This window comes from Podarcis melisellensis, assembly GCF_964234715.1.
Source record: "Podarcis melisellensis genome assembly, chromosome: 2".
Lineage (NCBI taxonomy): Eukaryota > Metazoa > Chordata > Lepidosauria > Squamata > Lacertidae > Podarcis > Podarcis melisellensis.
Genome location: NC_138529.1, coordinates 41,487,842 through 41,503,539, shown reverse-complemented (window position 1 = coordinate 41,503,539; position 15,698 = coordinate 41,487,842). Strand labels below are relative to the sequence as shown.

At 44.2% G+C, this 15,698-nt stretch overlaps 2 protein-coding genes across 5 annotated transcripts in view; one reads left to right on the top strand and one right to left on the bottom strand.

Annotated features, from left to right (window-relative positions):
- PCP2 (Purkinje cell protein 2) overlaps positions 1–13,304 on the top strand; it is a 27,362-nt gene extending 14,058 nt beyond the window's left edge. For 2 of the 3 annotated variants that reach the window (XM_081900449.1, XM_081900451.1), the window contains 2 exons: positions 584–747; positions 11,910–13,304. In XM_081900449.1, coding sequence (XP_081756575.1) covers positions 584–747; positions 11,910–12,098 — 353 coding nt within the window. In that variant the 3' untranslated portion in view covers positions 12,099–13,304. Of the gene's footprint in view, positions 1–583; positions 748–4,121; positions 4,292–11,909 lie in introns of those variants that run through there. The other variant, XM_081900450.1, reaches the window with a different exon arrangement.
- PET100 (PET100 cytochrome c oxidase chaperone) lies at positions 13,213–15,663 on the bottom strand. 2 transcript variants are annotated; one of them, XM_081900453.1, is made up of 4 exons: positions 15,549–15,663; positions 14,711–14,797; positions 13,621–13,653; positions 13,213–13,400 (listed from the first exon to the last, which is right to left on the bottom strand). In XM_081900453.1, the coding sequence occupies exons 1-4, from the start codon at positions 15,573–15,575 to the stop codon at positions 13,323–13,325; spliced, it is 225 nt and encodes a 74-aa protein (XP_081756579.1). In that variant the 5' UTR covers positions 15,576–15,663; the 3' UTR covers positions 13,213–13,322. The 2 variants fall into 2 exon arrangements, with proteins under 2 accessions (XP_081756579.1, XP_081756578.1); XM_081900452.1 differs by having other exon boundaries at positions 15,522–15,590.
- Between the last annotated feature and the right edge of the window lie 35 nt (positions 15,664–15,698).

The window sequence follows — 15,698 nt, the reverse complement described above, 5'->3', positions numbered from 1 at the left end:
AAAACTGATACATTTACCCACCCCCAGTTCTGTATCAGGAAAGCTGACTCCACAGAGAGGTAAAGGTAAAGGGACCCCTGACCATTAGGTCCAGTCGTGGCTGACCCTGGGCTTGCGGCACTCATCTCGCTTTATTGGCCGAGGGAGCCGGTGTACAGCTTCTGGGTCATGTGGCCAGCATGACTAAGCTGCTTCTGGCGAACCAGAGCAGCGCACGGAAATGCCGTTTACCTTCCCACTGGAGGGTACCTATTTATCTACTTGCACTTTGATGTGCTTTCGAACTGCTAAGTTGGCAGGAGCAGGGACCGAGCAACGGGAGCTCATCTCGTCGCATGGATTCGAACCGCCCACCTTCTGATCAGCAAGTCCTAGGCTCTGTGGTTTAACCCACAGCGCCACCTGCGTCCCTTATACTCCACAGAGAATTGTTGTGCTAATGGGAGGGTGCTCTTTCTGCTTGAATTTGATACCAAATACTGACTGCTAGAAGTCCATGATTCCTAAGGGAGGCAGGATCAGTCCTAGTGCTGTGCTCCCTCTGTATGCCTTTCCCTAATGCCCTTTTCCATTTCTTGGGCAGAGAACAGCCCCAGCCCACCCCCAGAGATGGACAACTTCATGGATATGCTGGCGCATACGCAGAGCCGGCGGATGGACGATCAGCGGGTCAGCTTCAACTACCTCCCAGGCTTCCAAAACGCTGACCGTAATGCCAGCAACAAACCGGCCTCTGGGGCCACCAAGGTGAGAGGGAGATGGGAAAGCAGTGGGCAGGCCGGGGAGACTCTGGGTTCTATCTTGACTTAGACATGCTTAGAGCAGAACCATTAAGTCCCAGTTAATGGGACTAACGTAAGTCCCGCATGTCTAAGTCTAGGTCCAGCCCCAAAAGTTACCTGCACAGTATAACTGTAGTACAGCTGGAAATGCACATAAGTCAGGCTATGTCACAGTCACAGCCTGTTTCTGCAAACACAGCTTGTTTCTGGAAACAAGCAATAGGAGTTGTAGAGGCACCGTGGCTCATCGGGCTTGATGTACTTTTTAAAAATGTTTGCCCTGTCTTTCCACTCTAAAAGGTGACATACATAAACAATTCACGTCAATAACTAAAATCCATATCAAATATTGAACAATAACAGAAATGGAGAACAAGCTGAAATGGCAAATTAATACAAATAATAGCAGTAAAAATCCTGAAAAGACATCACGGTGAAAACAAAATGCGAACATTTCCCCGCCAACATACCACCCTTAAAGTTCATGTATTGTTGTGCAAGCATTAAAAAAACCTGCAGAATATGTTTACTAGAGATGAAAGTAGGAGGATGAATACCAACAAAATATAATGCATTCAATACCCTGAAAAGCAGCATTGTCTATCTCCAAATAAACATCAGTTTCATCTGTGCCACTACCATGATTTTCGCTTAAAAGACATTCTGCCTACTAGAGGGCAGTATCACTTGTTCCCTCGGGACACTGCACACTAGCAGAAAACTTACCTTTTATTACTAAAATTGTATGTATCGCATTTTCTTAAAGCTAAACTAATGCTTAAAGCCCAACTGGTAACTATTGTCTGTTAACAAGAGTTTCTGCTAGTTCCCACATTCACTTGCAGCAACAAGTAGGATTCACTTATTACCATCTCTACACAGAGCAGATGGCAAGGAGTTGACACAAAGTCAGTATCATCATAATTTATTTTGCATGTCTGCATACTAAGAGGCTTCTGATTTTTTTTTTGTTTGTTTGTTTCCACATTAATAGCATTCACACTTGACACAAGTAACTCAAGATTTTAATGTGAAAAAGCAGACACGCATGCGTACACCCACATACCGTTATTCTCTATTTTTCTCTCAGGCCACCTTAATTCTATTTATATCTACAAAATTGTAACATACAGCAAATGTATTTCTGCTTGCATATACTATCATCATCATCATCATTTACTTTTGTTACCCGCCCTTCATCATAAACTCCCAGGGCAGATTCCATCTAAAAAAATAAAAAAGAGTATTAAAAAATAAAACAGTCCTACCCCAAAGTGCCATACAATGCAATATGTACATATCAACAAAACAGACGGTATATGGGGAGACACTAGCAACAGTGCTTTTTTTCTTTAAAAATGTTTAGGGGTACTCTCATTTTTACTCAAGAAAATCACCATTTTATTGCTCAAATCAGGAAAAATAAATACAGTAAATGGACAAAAGTACAGATTCACAAAATTTTTGGGGGTATGCATACCTCTGCGTCCCCTCAGAAAAAAGCACTGACTAGCAATACTGATTCAGCTGTCAAAGGCCAATGAGAAGATGTGCTTCTTCAATGACCGTGCCAAGAAACAGTGTCTGATGTCCCCGTGTAAGGAGGAAATTCCACAATTTTGTAGCCATTATGGAAAAGGCTCTCTTGCGGGCCATTGCCCTTTGTACCTCCGAGGAGATGTGCTATATAAGTACATTGCGGATATTAGGGGACTGGGATTAGCCATTACATAACCACTGTGGCCTCTGAGATGGGACTGTGGGCTACTTCATGTAATAGCTTCTCCTTCTCTTCCATTCACCCCATCAAGCCTACTTGGTTCTATCTACCGTCCAGACCTGCATAAACAAACACAAGGTTCTACAACACTCATTATCTGTAAATCAGTCATATTGTGCTTCTGATCTTTGAGGGCTGAAGTCAGCTAACATGTCCCACTAGCCTGTGCAATGGGAATTCCCCTCTCCCCCTATGCACTCCCAAATTATTGGAGGGTCCAGGAGAACCTCCCAAACAGCATGCAGGGGGAAGAGAGGGAACATGGTTCCATCAGGCTAGCAGTAGACCTTGCATGGATGGAGCAAACTCCTCAGCGCTCTGTTGAATTCCTCCATAAAAACTAAATTACCAAACCTGTTTTCAGTGTCCTTTTGCAAAGTAGCCAATCTATCACTTTCTGCCACTGAGGAAGAGCAGGAACACACACCCTGCAGAGAAGAGCAGTTCCGCCTCAGAAGATGTCCCTCCATACATATCCGCACAATGTCTTTTCCCTGTGACCCCATTAATACTACTGAATGATGCACGTATTAACCTTCCTTATTGAGTCTCTTTGACAGATTGTCACTAACCCTTGCCCTGCTTGGGGTGGCCTTGTGATATTCTCCTTGTTATTCAACTGATTAACTCTTTATTTCTGTTTCTTTCCTGTGTTTTCTGGCTGGAACAACATGAGGCCTTGTCTGTGCCGTACTGTGTCATGTCCACAAGAGGCATCTCCAGGATGACACTTTCTACAAAACTTGTTCATGTCCCGGGGCTGGGTTTGACTTGGTGGCATGGATGGAAAGTGAATGCCTAGACACATAGGGCCTCTGCAAATCTATGCACACTTCTTCTGGGCCACAGAAGGGGCATTACACATGAAGGAGCATTAGCTGAATCTAGCTAAAGAGAAAGACCAATCAGTTGTTGCATTCTAGGATCCTACTTGCCTATTGTTCTAGGATCCAAGCTTAGTACATAACACTGGGCAGGGTGGGCAGTAAGGCATGCCCTGCCTTTTGACAACCCTGTGGTCCTGACATCCATGAAACAGTGAAGCAAGCCTGGGAGGCAGCTCTTTAGGTTCTGGAAATGGATCCCAAAGTTTATGAAAGGCAAAGCTTGAAAATGCCATCATTTGCCTAGATTACAGTAATCACCCACAAATGCATAGGGTTCAGGTAGTAGCCCCTTCCTTCCTTCCTTCCTTCCTTCCTTCCTTCCTTCCTTCCTTCCTTCCTTCCTTCCTTCCTTCCTTCCTTTCCTATCCTTGGGGTGCTTGGACCTAGGCACTCAATGGCCAAGCCATTCCTAGCTTGGGGTTGCAATAGATGGTTTTGGCTCTCTACAGACAGGTGGTGTCAGTTAACACGTCGAGATGCAGGTCATCAGTGAATATGAGAAACAGCGACAGCACACACTGCATCCACCCACAGCCTCTTGGAATCTTGATGGAAGTCTGTTCAATGTTTCTGTATTTATGTGTCTGTATGTGCCATGAGCAGCTCTATAGTCAGGAGGGAAAAGCTCCCGTCCTTGGCTGTACTACCACCACTGTATTTTCTTCTTTGCAGAAATGAGTACCTCCCCAGTCCTGATCAGGGAAGGTGGCAGACAGACACCGACCTAATGCCACCAAGCACAGCACTCCGCCACTCGCCCAATAGCAACCCCTCACTGCAGTACCCGCCCTGCTCATTCTCTGTACATGCCCTGCCAGTCCAATAAAGACTCAGATGGTTTCTTCCTTGTCGGTTTCCTTAGCAGATGACCCTTAGCAGCAGGGGAGCAGGGAAACGAGAACTGCACTCTTGTACATGAAACAACCATTGCAAATAGCATGCTCTCGTGGTGGGAAGAGGGGAGGTAAAATTGCACTAACTAAGTCACTCTCAGCCTCTCCTGAAGTTGGAATCCTGCCTTTCCCTCTGATGAACTGAGCATAATTCACGGGTGTCCTTCATGTCACAACCACTTCAATAAATTTACACCTAAATACAGTGTCACTATTTTCAAGAAGGCTCCAGTCACATACTGGCAATTTCAGGTTACACAATTAAAACCTGGTTTGGACCTCTTCTGCGACAAACTAGCTTTCTGTTCTCTCCCCAACCCATCCCAAGTTAAACTTTTTGCAATAACTGACAGGAAAATGCTCCAGAAAGTGTGGGATTACATTTGCTTGAAGCAACACTGAACCTCCCTGCAAACAAGTCAGAATGTTCAATAAAGAGCCAACGTCTTATAACCCCCTTGAAAATTTTGTATGAAAAAATCAGGACAAATGCTTAACAAACCGGTCATCTGGATGCGACTCAAGTCCATGTTCCTAACCCCCTGTACCAGATGGGTAATCGGGCCTTTTCACATTAGTAATAAATGAGCAGAAAAATTGTAGGTATGGGGGGGGGGGAGCACATAGAGGGCAAATCTTAAAATGAGTTTAATAAAGGAGTGTCAGAAGTGGCCCACAGAGTGAAAAGGTAAGTTTTGGGGGCTGAACAGTAACACATGGATGAGTGTGGTGGGATTGTATACAGATGTTGACACACACACACCCCGATCATTGGACCTGTGGCCCTCCAGCTGTTTTCACTGATTTCATTGAAATCGCTTCCTATGAAACATTCTGAAGCAATTTAAACAAGCAACAAAATATCCACAATGAAAACATATATACTGTAAAAACAATTTCAAATCCAACACAAACGCGGACCAAAAAAATCCACTTAAAAGGGCTTATTGGAGGAAAAACCAAGGTCTTCAATAGGCATCCAAAAGACAGTAAAGACATCACTTATCTGATGTATAACAGGAAGGAGTTCCAAAGGGTAGGTGCCACCACAGTAAAGGCCCAGTTCCTGTGTTACATGAAATGAACCTCCTGTAGAGACAGTAACTGCAAGAGGCCTTCTCCTGCTGAGTAGTGGTGATCAGTTAGGTATAAGGGATGAGACAATCTTTTAGGCATCCTAGTCCCAAACCGCACAGGGCTTTGCACACTAGTACTTGTCAGGAGCTCAGCCTACACTCGAGTAGGACCCTGGCAGAGACACATGCCCAACTGGCATATTCCCTTCCTCCTGGTCGATCGTTTGGGAGCTTCAAAAGCTTTCTTCAGCCCGAACAGCACAGCGACCAATGCCAACAGACAACGGCACACTTAGGGATCCACAGAGTCTTCGCAGCTTGCATGACAGACCTCAGCAACTCATCATTTTTTGCTAATCTACTTTATTTACATATAAACACACACAGAGCACAGCAACATGGCTCCCTCTCTCTCTAGCATCAGACAGCAAAGGGAAAGAACAAAAGACAATAGTCCCCCTTCACGGAACACAGTAACACAAACACCCTGTCTCCATCACTTCCCACTCTGTGGAGTCAAAACATATACCGTCATGTGATAGACAACAATCCTATGACTGCAATCACGGAGCAGGAATTCTAACAGTACTAACATCCTGAATTTAGCTTGCTAGCTAATCGGCAGCTAGTGCAATCCCTTCAGTACTAAAGTAATGTGGTGGTAACATTCTACCCCAGTAAGCAGTCAAGATGCTATGTTTTGCACCAGCTGCAGCTTCTGGGGCAGCCCCACAAAAAGTACATTAAAGTAATCCAGTTTGGAGGTTAATAGTACACTGATGACACTGGTTAAGCTATCCTGGTCCAAGAACAGCTGTAGGTGCCTTACTAGCTGAAGTTGCTAAAAGTCAGTCCTGAAGTTAACAGGGCCTCTAATGACACAGATGAATCCAGGATTATCCCCAGACTAGAAACCTGCTTCTTCAAGGGGAGTATGACCCTGTCCAAAACAGGCAATTGACCAATTATCCAAACTCAAGAGCTGCTCACTTACAGCACCTCAACCTTGCCAATTTCATGGCCTCTCACCCATGCTCTTCTTTGAAGCACACCTCAGGGATGGGATCGGAACCATTGTAAAACAGTCTCCCAAATACCCATCTTACTGAGTTGGTTCATGATATCACAGGCCAATGGTGTCAAAAGTTGCTGAGTGATCAAGTAAGAATAAGAGGCTCTACACTCCCACTGACTATGTCCCTATAAAGATCATCCATCAGGGCGATCAAGGGCAATTCAGCCCCTGAAACTTGACTGAAATGTGTCGCAATAATCAGTTTAATTCAGTTCATGTTGTTGTGACTCTAATTCCCATCAGCCCCAGCCAGCACAGCCAATGGTTGGGAATGATGGGAGTTGTAGTCCAACAACATCTCGCGGTTCACAGGTTGCCTATCTATGCTCTAAACACTAAACTATTAATATTTGTGTTATTGCCCTCCCACCCCTGAGAGTTAAAACACACCCACCCACCCCACATATTAAAATGGCAGAAGGTGCAAGAAGAGAGGTTGGGCCCCTCCAGACTGGAATTCTTCTCACGTATTGACCAATAATAGCGCCTTAGTGGTAGATTTACACACATCATGCCACTTTACTAGTTGTTTTGTGACGCTTCCCCAAAGTTATTACAATACTGTCATCTGGAAGGACACCCTTGCACTATTGTGCACTAAAGCGGGACCATCCCAGAACATTTGTGGTATCAAAAGTTACAGGATGTCAGCAGAAAGTTATGGGATATGCAATTATTGGTAACATAGCAGTAAGTCTGCCCCAAAATCTTTCCAGGTCCATACAGCAGTGGCGGACTTTGGGGGTCTCAAATTTCAGCAGTGCCCTGTGAGATGCCAAAATCCGGTGCCCCTCCCACCCCCCATACTAAATCATAATTGCGGTGTCCCCTGCAGCTCCGTGCCCAGTGCCACTGAACCGGCAGCGCACACACACACCCCAAATCCACCTCTGCATACAGAATTGAAAGCAGGATCGTGTGAAACTGCCTAATACCATCCTAAGTGCAAAACACCAGGAATGCACTATGAAAGAGATGCCGGGAAGAACCTTTACAAGGAGCAAAGTAGTGTTGAGCAGGGAAACAGTTGCACCCCAGGCTTCTCTGCTCTAAATCCCCCTCTGTAGGATCAGTAGCCACTGAGCTTCTGTGATGATCTTTCGCATGGAAAGTATATGGTTACATTTCCTCCAACATTGCTCCAAGGAAAATAGGGACGGTCTGTTCTCCATCAGGAAGCATCTCCTGTGCTGGATCCTGCTGCTACACATCAACATTGGTCACCTTGAGCCAATTGCAACCTCACCTACCTCACAGGGTTGTTGTAAAGAAAAAAATGTCTGAGGGAAGGGATCAACGCCTTCCACAGAAAAATGGAATGAAATAAAATTTTAGCTGTAAGCTGCCTTGAGTCCCTGTCAGGAAAAAAAGGCAGAACAACAATAACAGAAACTCTGAGAATGACTGCCACTCAGCCTGACCTACCTCACAGGGTTGTTGTATGGACTGAATGAGGAGGAGAGAGAACCAGGTATACCACATGGAGCTTTTCAGAGAAAAAGGTGGACTATAAATGCAATAAATGAACAAATAAAATCAAGAAACATAAACCAGATACCTGTACGTACACAGGTAGTAACTAGAGCATGCACCACTCTGGCGAGACAGTCTGCAGGCAGATAGGGTCTCAGCCTGTGTACCAGATGGAACTGATAAACAGCTGCCCTGGACACAGAATTGACCTGCGCCTCCATGGACAGCTGTAAGTCCAGAATGACTCCCAGGCTGCACACCTGATCCTTCAGGGGCACAGTTACTCCATTCAGGACCAGGAAGTCCTCCACACCCGCCCGCCTCCTGTCCCCCCAAAACAGTAGTTCTGTCTTGTCGGGACGCAACCTCAATCTGTTAGCCGCCATCCATCCTCCAACCGCCTCTAGACACTCACACAGGACCTTCACCTCCTTCACTGGATAAAGCATGCATAAGCATGTGTGGTTGTGTATGCACACACCTCCATCTTACTCATACCTCCTTTTTGTGCATGGGTAGCACTGTTTTGGGGTACAGTAGTGCCATTTTGGCTACATAAGAATTAGCCGTGACCCCTGAACATAGCTAAGAAATAGAGGGATTGATACTTGGGAATTATATAGCAAGAAGGTGAGCGCAAGGGGTGCATATGCATGCCAACATGTATGTATGGTGTGGTGCGTACACATCAAGTGTGTGAGCAACTACAATAACTAGTCACAAGTGTAAGTAATGGGAATAAAAAGGCAGGAAAGAGCACACATTAAGTGACTATGTGGAGGTGCTCCCTGGAATAAATATGGAGTGATGACACACATATCCATCACAGCCCAACACAGAGTTAGCCACCCATCATCAGCCTTCATAAATGCACATAATTTTATGTTGGATTGTATGCACTGGGAATCACAGGTTCCTTGGTGGCTTATGGTTCATATATAAGCAGAAAGCTCAGCCAACAAGTCTGTGATGGCCACATTCTGATCCGGACTTAAAATTCCATGTACACCATGCCCAGGTCAAATCACACACATCAATGAGATCTACCCGTGGGTACACTGATACTGCAGAGTAACATAATTCCACCTTCTGTAACAGGATAAGCAGCTGTCAGCCAATGATTAACAGAGTGAGACTGAAGAAAGTGGGTGCAGACTGGCTTCAGCAGCTATCCTGAGCCAGCCATTCCTCCTCTTTTTAAAACGCACTCTGGAAGCACACAAACATCATCAAATTAAGTTGGCAACAGAATCACTGATTGAAACACAAACACACATTGGCTTCCTTGTACGTCTTCTATCTCCATTCCAAGAGCGGATGCATCTATTCAGAGATCAATGTGGATCTCGTTCTTGTGAAGCGATTCACCACGTACACTGCTGCTTTGCCATCTTACGTTCTGCAATATTTTTTTTTAAAAAAAATTAAGCATAGATGTCTGCCATAAGCTATCTGATCCAAAGTTAGCTTTGCACTGGGGAAAAAGGGTTTTGCAAATCACCCAGAGCACATTTGAAAGTGCTGATCTCCACACTCCCATGGCGCAGAAATGAAGAGGTCATTATTACCGGAAAAGGGCAAATTCTACCACTACAGCCAGGCAATTTGAGGTTGGGATGAGAATGTGTAGCAACTCATCCAGATCTGCCTCTGAAGTGTACAACACCTTGATTCCCTGGACAGTAGACAAGATACTGGCTGACAACAGTAATAGGAACCACAGTGCTTCTAAGTTCTTTGGCTGCACCATAATTCATCTTCCTTCTTCACAGTGTGCTAACGCCTAAGCCCTGCATCCTACTTCAGTATCAGACTCCGTATTTGCAAACTATGGATAACTCCTTTAAAACTGAAAGAGTGCACATCATTAAATCTTTAAAGCAACCTTGTGGCTGATCCCCTCAGGCCATTCTTCCCTGAAACACAAACTGTTCCAGACCCTTGAAACTTGAAGGATATACAGATCTGGCCAGAGGCACACTGAAACCTTTCATCAACAACACTGTACCCATACGGCGGGGATTGCCAACCTGGTGCCCAGGGCCACCACAGTGTCTGCAAGAGCCAGTTGGGTGGTCCTGTTGCATTTTGGGTTGTGAAAAATTGGATTTGGTAGGTTGGAGGAATGGCAAGCACTTTAACCATGGAGTCTTTTCTGAATAGGTTGTGTGTGCTCATGTATGCTGTATGTGTGGTTGAAAGAGCAGCACTTGGGCAGAGAAAGAAATGAAATTTGTAATCTGCATTTATGTGTGGACTCTGAGAGGGAGGGATGCAGGAAATGAAGGCCTGTGGAAACTGAGCAACACTGGTAAGGAACCTAGCTATGCAAATAGTACTTAAAAATACAGGCTAAGTTTTTATCTTCTGCTTTCCGTGTAATAACAAATGTTGTCATCCATCTCACCTAAACTTGAATCCCCAAAACATACACATACACACACACACACACACACAAAACCAGCTTATCAATCAATATATCCATTTACATTTTCCCCCGTTGTTTATCCCCTCTCCCCCCCCCCAGGACTTCCCTCAGTTCCTGTCTCTGGTTTCTTTACACATATTATCCTCTGCATATTGTAAAATTGTACATACCATTGCCTTATCTATCATATATTCAACAAATAAATTTGTGGATGTTTATTCAAAACCTGCCAAAGAGTCCAAATCTTTTTGTTGTCTTTTTAAGTAATTTGTGAAAAGTTCCCATTCTTCCTTGAAGTCATGGTTGTCCTTGTCACGCAGTTTATATGTCAGCTTGGCCAATTCAGCATAGCTCATCAATTTTTCTTGCCACTGTTCTTTTGTTGGGATTTCCTCATTCTTCCATCTTTGTGCTAGCAAAACTCTTGCCGCTGTTGTAGCATACATAATTTTTTTTAATTTTTCTTGGCAGGTCTTGTCCTACAATCCCTAACAAAAATGCTTCTGGTTTTTTTACAAATGTCATTTTAAACATTTTTTTCAATTCATTATATATCATTTCCCAAAAAATTTTAACTTCTCTACATTCCCACCACATATGATAGAAAGTACCTTCTTTTTCTTTACATTTCCAACATATATTTGACCCTGTTTTATACATGTTTGCTATTTGTACTGGTGTAATATACCATCTATACATCATTTTCATATAGTTTTCTTTCAGCAGAGAACAGTCAGTAAATTTCAAATCTACCTTCCGCAGCTTTTCCCAGTCCTCGAACTATATATTGTGTCCTGTATCTTGTGCCCATTTGATCATAACTGATTTGACCTCTTCATCTTTTGTTGCCCATTCTAGCAGAATACTATATGCTTTCTTCAGCAGCTTTACTTCTTCTATAACTTGTATAGCTAAACCCTTTTTTATTATCTTCCTGTACATCTCATGTATTTGTCTGTAATGCAGCCAACTCTGAAAATGGTCTTTAATTTCCTCATAATCTTTTAATTTCTATTTTCCTTCTTAATCTCTCAGTAATCTCTATATGTAGGCCACGTCCCCTTTTTATACCGAGCGGTTTGAGTAACGAAGCTTAAATTGGTGATAACCACCAGGGTGCCCAAAACGTCTTTCAATAGATGTGTCCCTTTTACAACTGACGCATCTTTTCCAGACGGTTTGGAAGTGATGTGACTTAATAGACCAGAGTTGCCTGCCCTTAGGAGGACAGAAGACCTTGAGATTCTACCCAGTGCTCAGAGCTGTTGGTATAGTAATGTGGACTATACGAGTGACAGAAAAGGGTGGATGGTGATAATGGTGGTTCTGATGGGGAACTCGAGGTTGTTTACTGCACAAAGCTGCTGCGGTCGGGATTTGAATGTACAGGAAGGTATAATCTATGTTCATGCAGGCTAGTCTTAAGCTATCAGGGTCATGGATGAGATTAGATGCCGAATGAAGACATGAAAGAAGAATCTGGGATGAAACTGACTTTTCTCTTTGCTTCAACAGGAGAGCAAGGACTTGGCTTTACCAGAAGGTGCCGCTTCAGATATATCAGTCGTTCCCATTGCACCCATGGATGATTATTTCTCCTTCATCAACCGCATCCATGGCAAGCAGCTTGAAGCTGCTAAGGGCAAAGTAAAAAGTCCAACCCCCAAACCTGTCAGTGCCCAGGATCCTAGCACTTCCTCCTAAAGGCACAGATCTGCAAGACCTCCTCTCCCAAATCTACCATGCTTTGCTTTAACCTCACATTTCCTCCACCCAGCAGTAGGGATGTAATCTACAAATATTTTTGACAACGAGGTTCTTTCAATGTCCTTGCATGAGATATTTGTCAAGTCCTACTACCCAAGACACAAGCACACACCTTGTTTCTCAAATCCACTAAGCCCTGGCACTGCTTCCCCATAGGATGCAAGCAGTACTACCCACAAAGTCCCCCTCCCCACATACACATCAGATTCCTCTACTTCTATCCCTCCTAACATGCCTAGCAGTGTTGCCTTGGACACTGAGGCAAGTGCTGCTTCAAAGGTATAAATGCAATTAAAAAAGGTTTCTCGGAACAGAGTGTAAAATGGGTAGTCATTTATGGAACAGAGTCATGCCCAGCAAGAACAGAACACTGTGAAAGTACGTTGAATTTTAAATATTGAACTATCAAGCTTTCAATGCACTGGGTGATTACACAATGGGACTGCCAGAATTACAGAGTTCTGGGGGGGAGGGGGAGGGTGGATTGTACTTTTAGTTTTCAGAAGTCACAAGAAGTTTGACAAAATGTAAAAGAGAGATCACGGCAGGCTGTTCACCTGCAGCACCAAACTACTTTTCTCCCGTCTTCATAAAACTGCAGGATATATTCCAGCAAATCAAAGGCCTGTTCAGCCATCTGTCTTGCACCCATGCTTTTAGCAGCCCATTCACACTAAACAATAGTTTATTTTAATATGGTTTAATTTGATGTGCAAACCAGAGCAATGAGAGAAGAAAGCAGTGCAGAAGGACCCACCTGGATAAAACAGATCTTCAGTCCAAGGACAAGTGAAATATAACTTGCCTCTCTGAAGACACCCAGATACCTTTACTGAAAGACATACAGAGATTCAGTCTTTCTATAAAGAACTTTTTATTCAAAGTGACTCTCCTAAGACAGCTGCCAAACTTGCAGACAGGGTTCAGCAGCTTCACCCAGCAAGAGCCAGAAGAACACGAAGGAAGGAGCCTATATCCTCTTCCCATTTTCCGTTGACGGCCATGGAGGCATGCACAGAACCATTATTCAGGAATGCGAAGTGAAACTGCATTGCAATTCCCTTCATCTCTTAGTACAAAAAGTGTTTTAGAGGGCATTTATTAAGTTAAAGTAGGAGATTTGTGATGACAACTGGGAAGAAAGGGGATGATGCTACGTCATTATTCCTTAGCTGACTGCAGCATCCGCTTCTCGTGTTCCTTCCTCATTCTCTCTTTGAAGTCTTCCAGTTCTTTTCTCTGGAGAAGACAGATGTGTCAATTTCATCATAAATGATCTGTTCGCTTAGACCGGGGGTGGGCTACTTGTGGCCCTCCAGTTGGAATCCCAATGCCCATCAGTCCTAGCCAGCATGGCCAATGGTCAGGAAAGATGGGAGATGCAGGCTAACATCTGGAAGGTCACAGGTTCCCCACTCCTGGATTAGACATGCAGTATTCATTGCTGAGGCATATTTACCTGGTAATTATCTTCAGGTGGGTATATCTCTCTCTGAAGGAAAAGGATTAAAAAGGGAATCATATTATTGGTAAATCCTGCTTTTATATTGAAACAGTTTAAAACCATGTCACCTAAATTTCCACTGCCGTACAAGCAGAAAGCAGGCAAATTTGTCAAAAACACCAAGAGGGCAGGGAAAATACAGCCAGCTCGAGTGAGCGAACAAACCAGAATAATACGAGAACTGAAAAGTCTTCCTAATTTTCAAGAGACTGACACTGGGGATAGAATCAGAATTGTAGAGTTGGAAGGGAACACTAGAGTCATCTAGTCCAACCCCCTGCAATGTAGAGATCTTTTGTCCAACCTGGGGCTCAAACCTAAGACTCTGAGATTAAGAATCTCATGCCTAAGAAGAACATTTACGTAGGAAAGAAAGAGATAAGTCCTGGCCTCTTAACACAGTTGAAAAATCTTGTTTATTCTCCTAATAGTTCAGGTATCAAGCACAGACAGTAGCATAACCCAAATGGGGCCACCAAGGAACAGCATTGGAATGCTTGGGGTAACGCAGATAGTGTCAGAAGTGGGGGGTCTTTAAAACTAAAACTGAAAGAGGTAACGCCCCCCAATAGCCCAGGGTTAAGAATGCTCATAGAATATAGACTGAGAGCTGAAAAATAAAAAGGAAGAGGAGAGAAGTGAAAAACTTTCCTTGGAGGGAATGGCTGACTAGAACCCTGAACAGGAAGCCTCCTTTTAGGAGAGAATATATGCTGCAACATTTTGCTGCAGGTTCCACTTATTATTAATTTTGTTTATTTACAGACCAATGACTCCTGCTAAACAGCAGACCAGAAGCAACTAGATGCACTGTGTGCAATGCCAGCTTTTGCATACGGTACTTGCTTGTAGAAGCCAGGCTCCCAATAAATGGCTGTTGAGTAAAATGCAATAAAAGGAAGCCTGGTTTTTTCTTTTCCAATTCCAGAGGTAAAATCAGCATGAGAATTTTTAAAAAAACAGATAAAACCTCACAGGAAAGGTTTGGAAATGATTTCATTAGTCCACCCTGTTCTTCCCATTCTAATTACATGACAAAACTGACCTTCCGCTTGATAACATATTCTTCAAAATAATCTGCCTGATTTGAAATCCAGAACATAGCAACAGGAAAAGATAAATACAGCATCATCTGCAAGAGAAAGGAGATAGGAAGTCAGATGGTAATACAGGTGAATTGGGACACTTTGCAGGGTTTTATTAGATTTTGCCCAATCTGGCCCTTGACGGCAGAAGCTTCCTCTCATCCCTTGCTAAAAGGTCAGGAGGACGACCATCATATGGCAGAAGTAACAGTAGAAAGGAGAAATTGCATAAAGGAAAAGAAACACATCTAGGTTGCAGGTGAAGTTACTGGGCAGGATGCGGAGGGAGAGAAGGAAAGGATCACTGACAACATCAAGGGCTGTGCTTCTAGGGCGAAAGAAGACGCAGGGCGCAGCGGCACCTCGGGCACACTAACGAGGAGTGCATTTCACCAGTTTCCGCATTGGAATTGTAACCACCCCGACCTGCTCTTCGGGGAGGACAGACGGCATTTCCCTGCAGATACCCGCGAGTAAGCGCAACCTGCTCTTTCCTACGTGCTTCCCAACATTATGCATGTATGAAACCTAACAGATATTCAAAACTACATCTATTGCCTTGAAAATAAGATCGAGCGATCGAGCTGCCTGCCCTTCCAGTTATATATTTTAACCCATAAAAGCGAAGCTCTCCGAGGCACGTGAAGGGCTCCAAGGCGGGAGGATCTTATCTTAAACTCGTATGTTGGCCAGCGAGCCCCCAAGAGCGAAAAGAGAGCCCGGGGGAGCTGCACAAGCCTCTGTCTGCGAAAGAGAAATCCCCATCCCCACCCCCGGAGGACCCCGCGCGCCACAGACCCGGAACACCTCCAGCTTCACCCCCATGGCGACGCTTGGCCGATGCTGAACGGGCCCCGCCCACCCTTTGGTCCCGCCCGCTTTCGCATATGCCACGCCCCTAAAGTCTTCCGAAGATGGCGCCCGCAAGCAACATGGCGGCCTGAAGAC

Bases quoted from the DNA above. Each gene is read 5' to 3' on its own strand.
- PET100 (XM_081900452.1), bottom strand. From the start codon at position 15,575: ATGGGGGTGAAGCTGGAGGTGTTCCGGGTCTGTGGCGCGCGGGGTCCT. The intron at 13,654-14,710 runs GTCAGTTTTGTC...CTTTTCCTTCAG, and splicing joins AATATGTTATCAAGCGGAAG to AGAGAGATATACCCACCTGA. The intron at 13,401-13,620 runs GTAAATATGCCT...TGTCTTCTCCAG, and splicing joins CACCTGAAGATAATTACCAG to AGAAAAGAACTGGAAGACTT.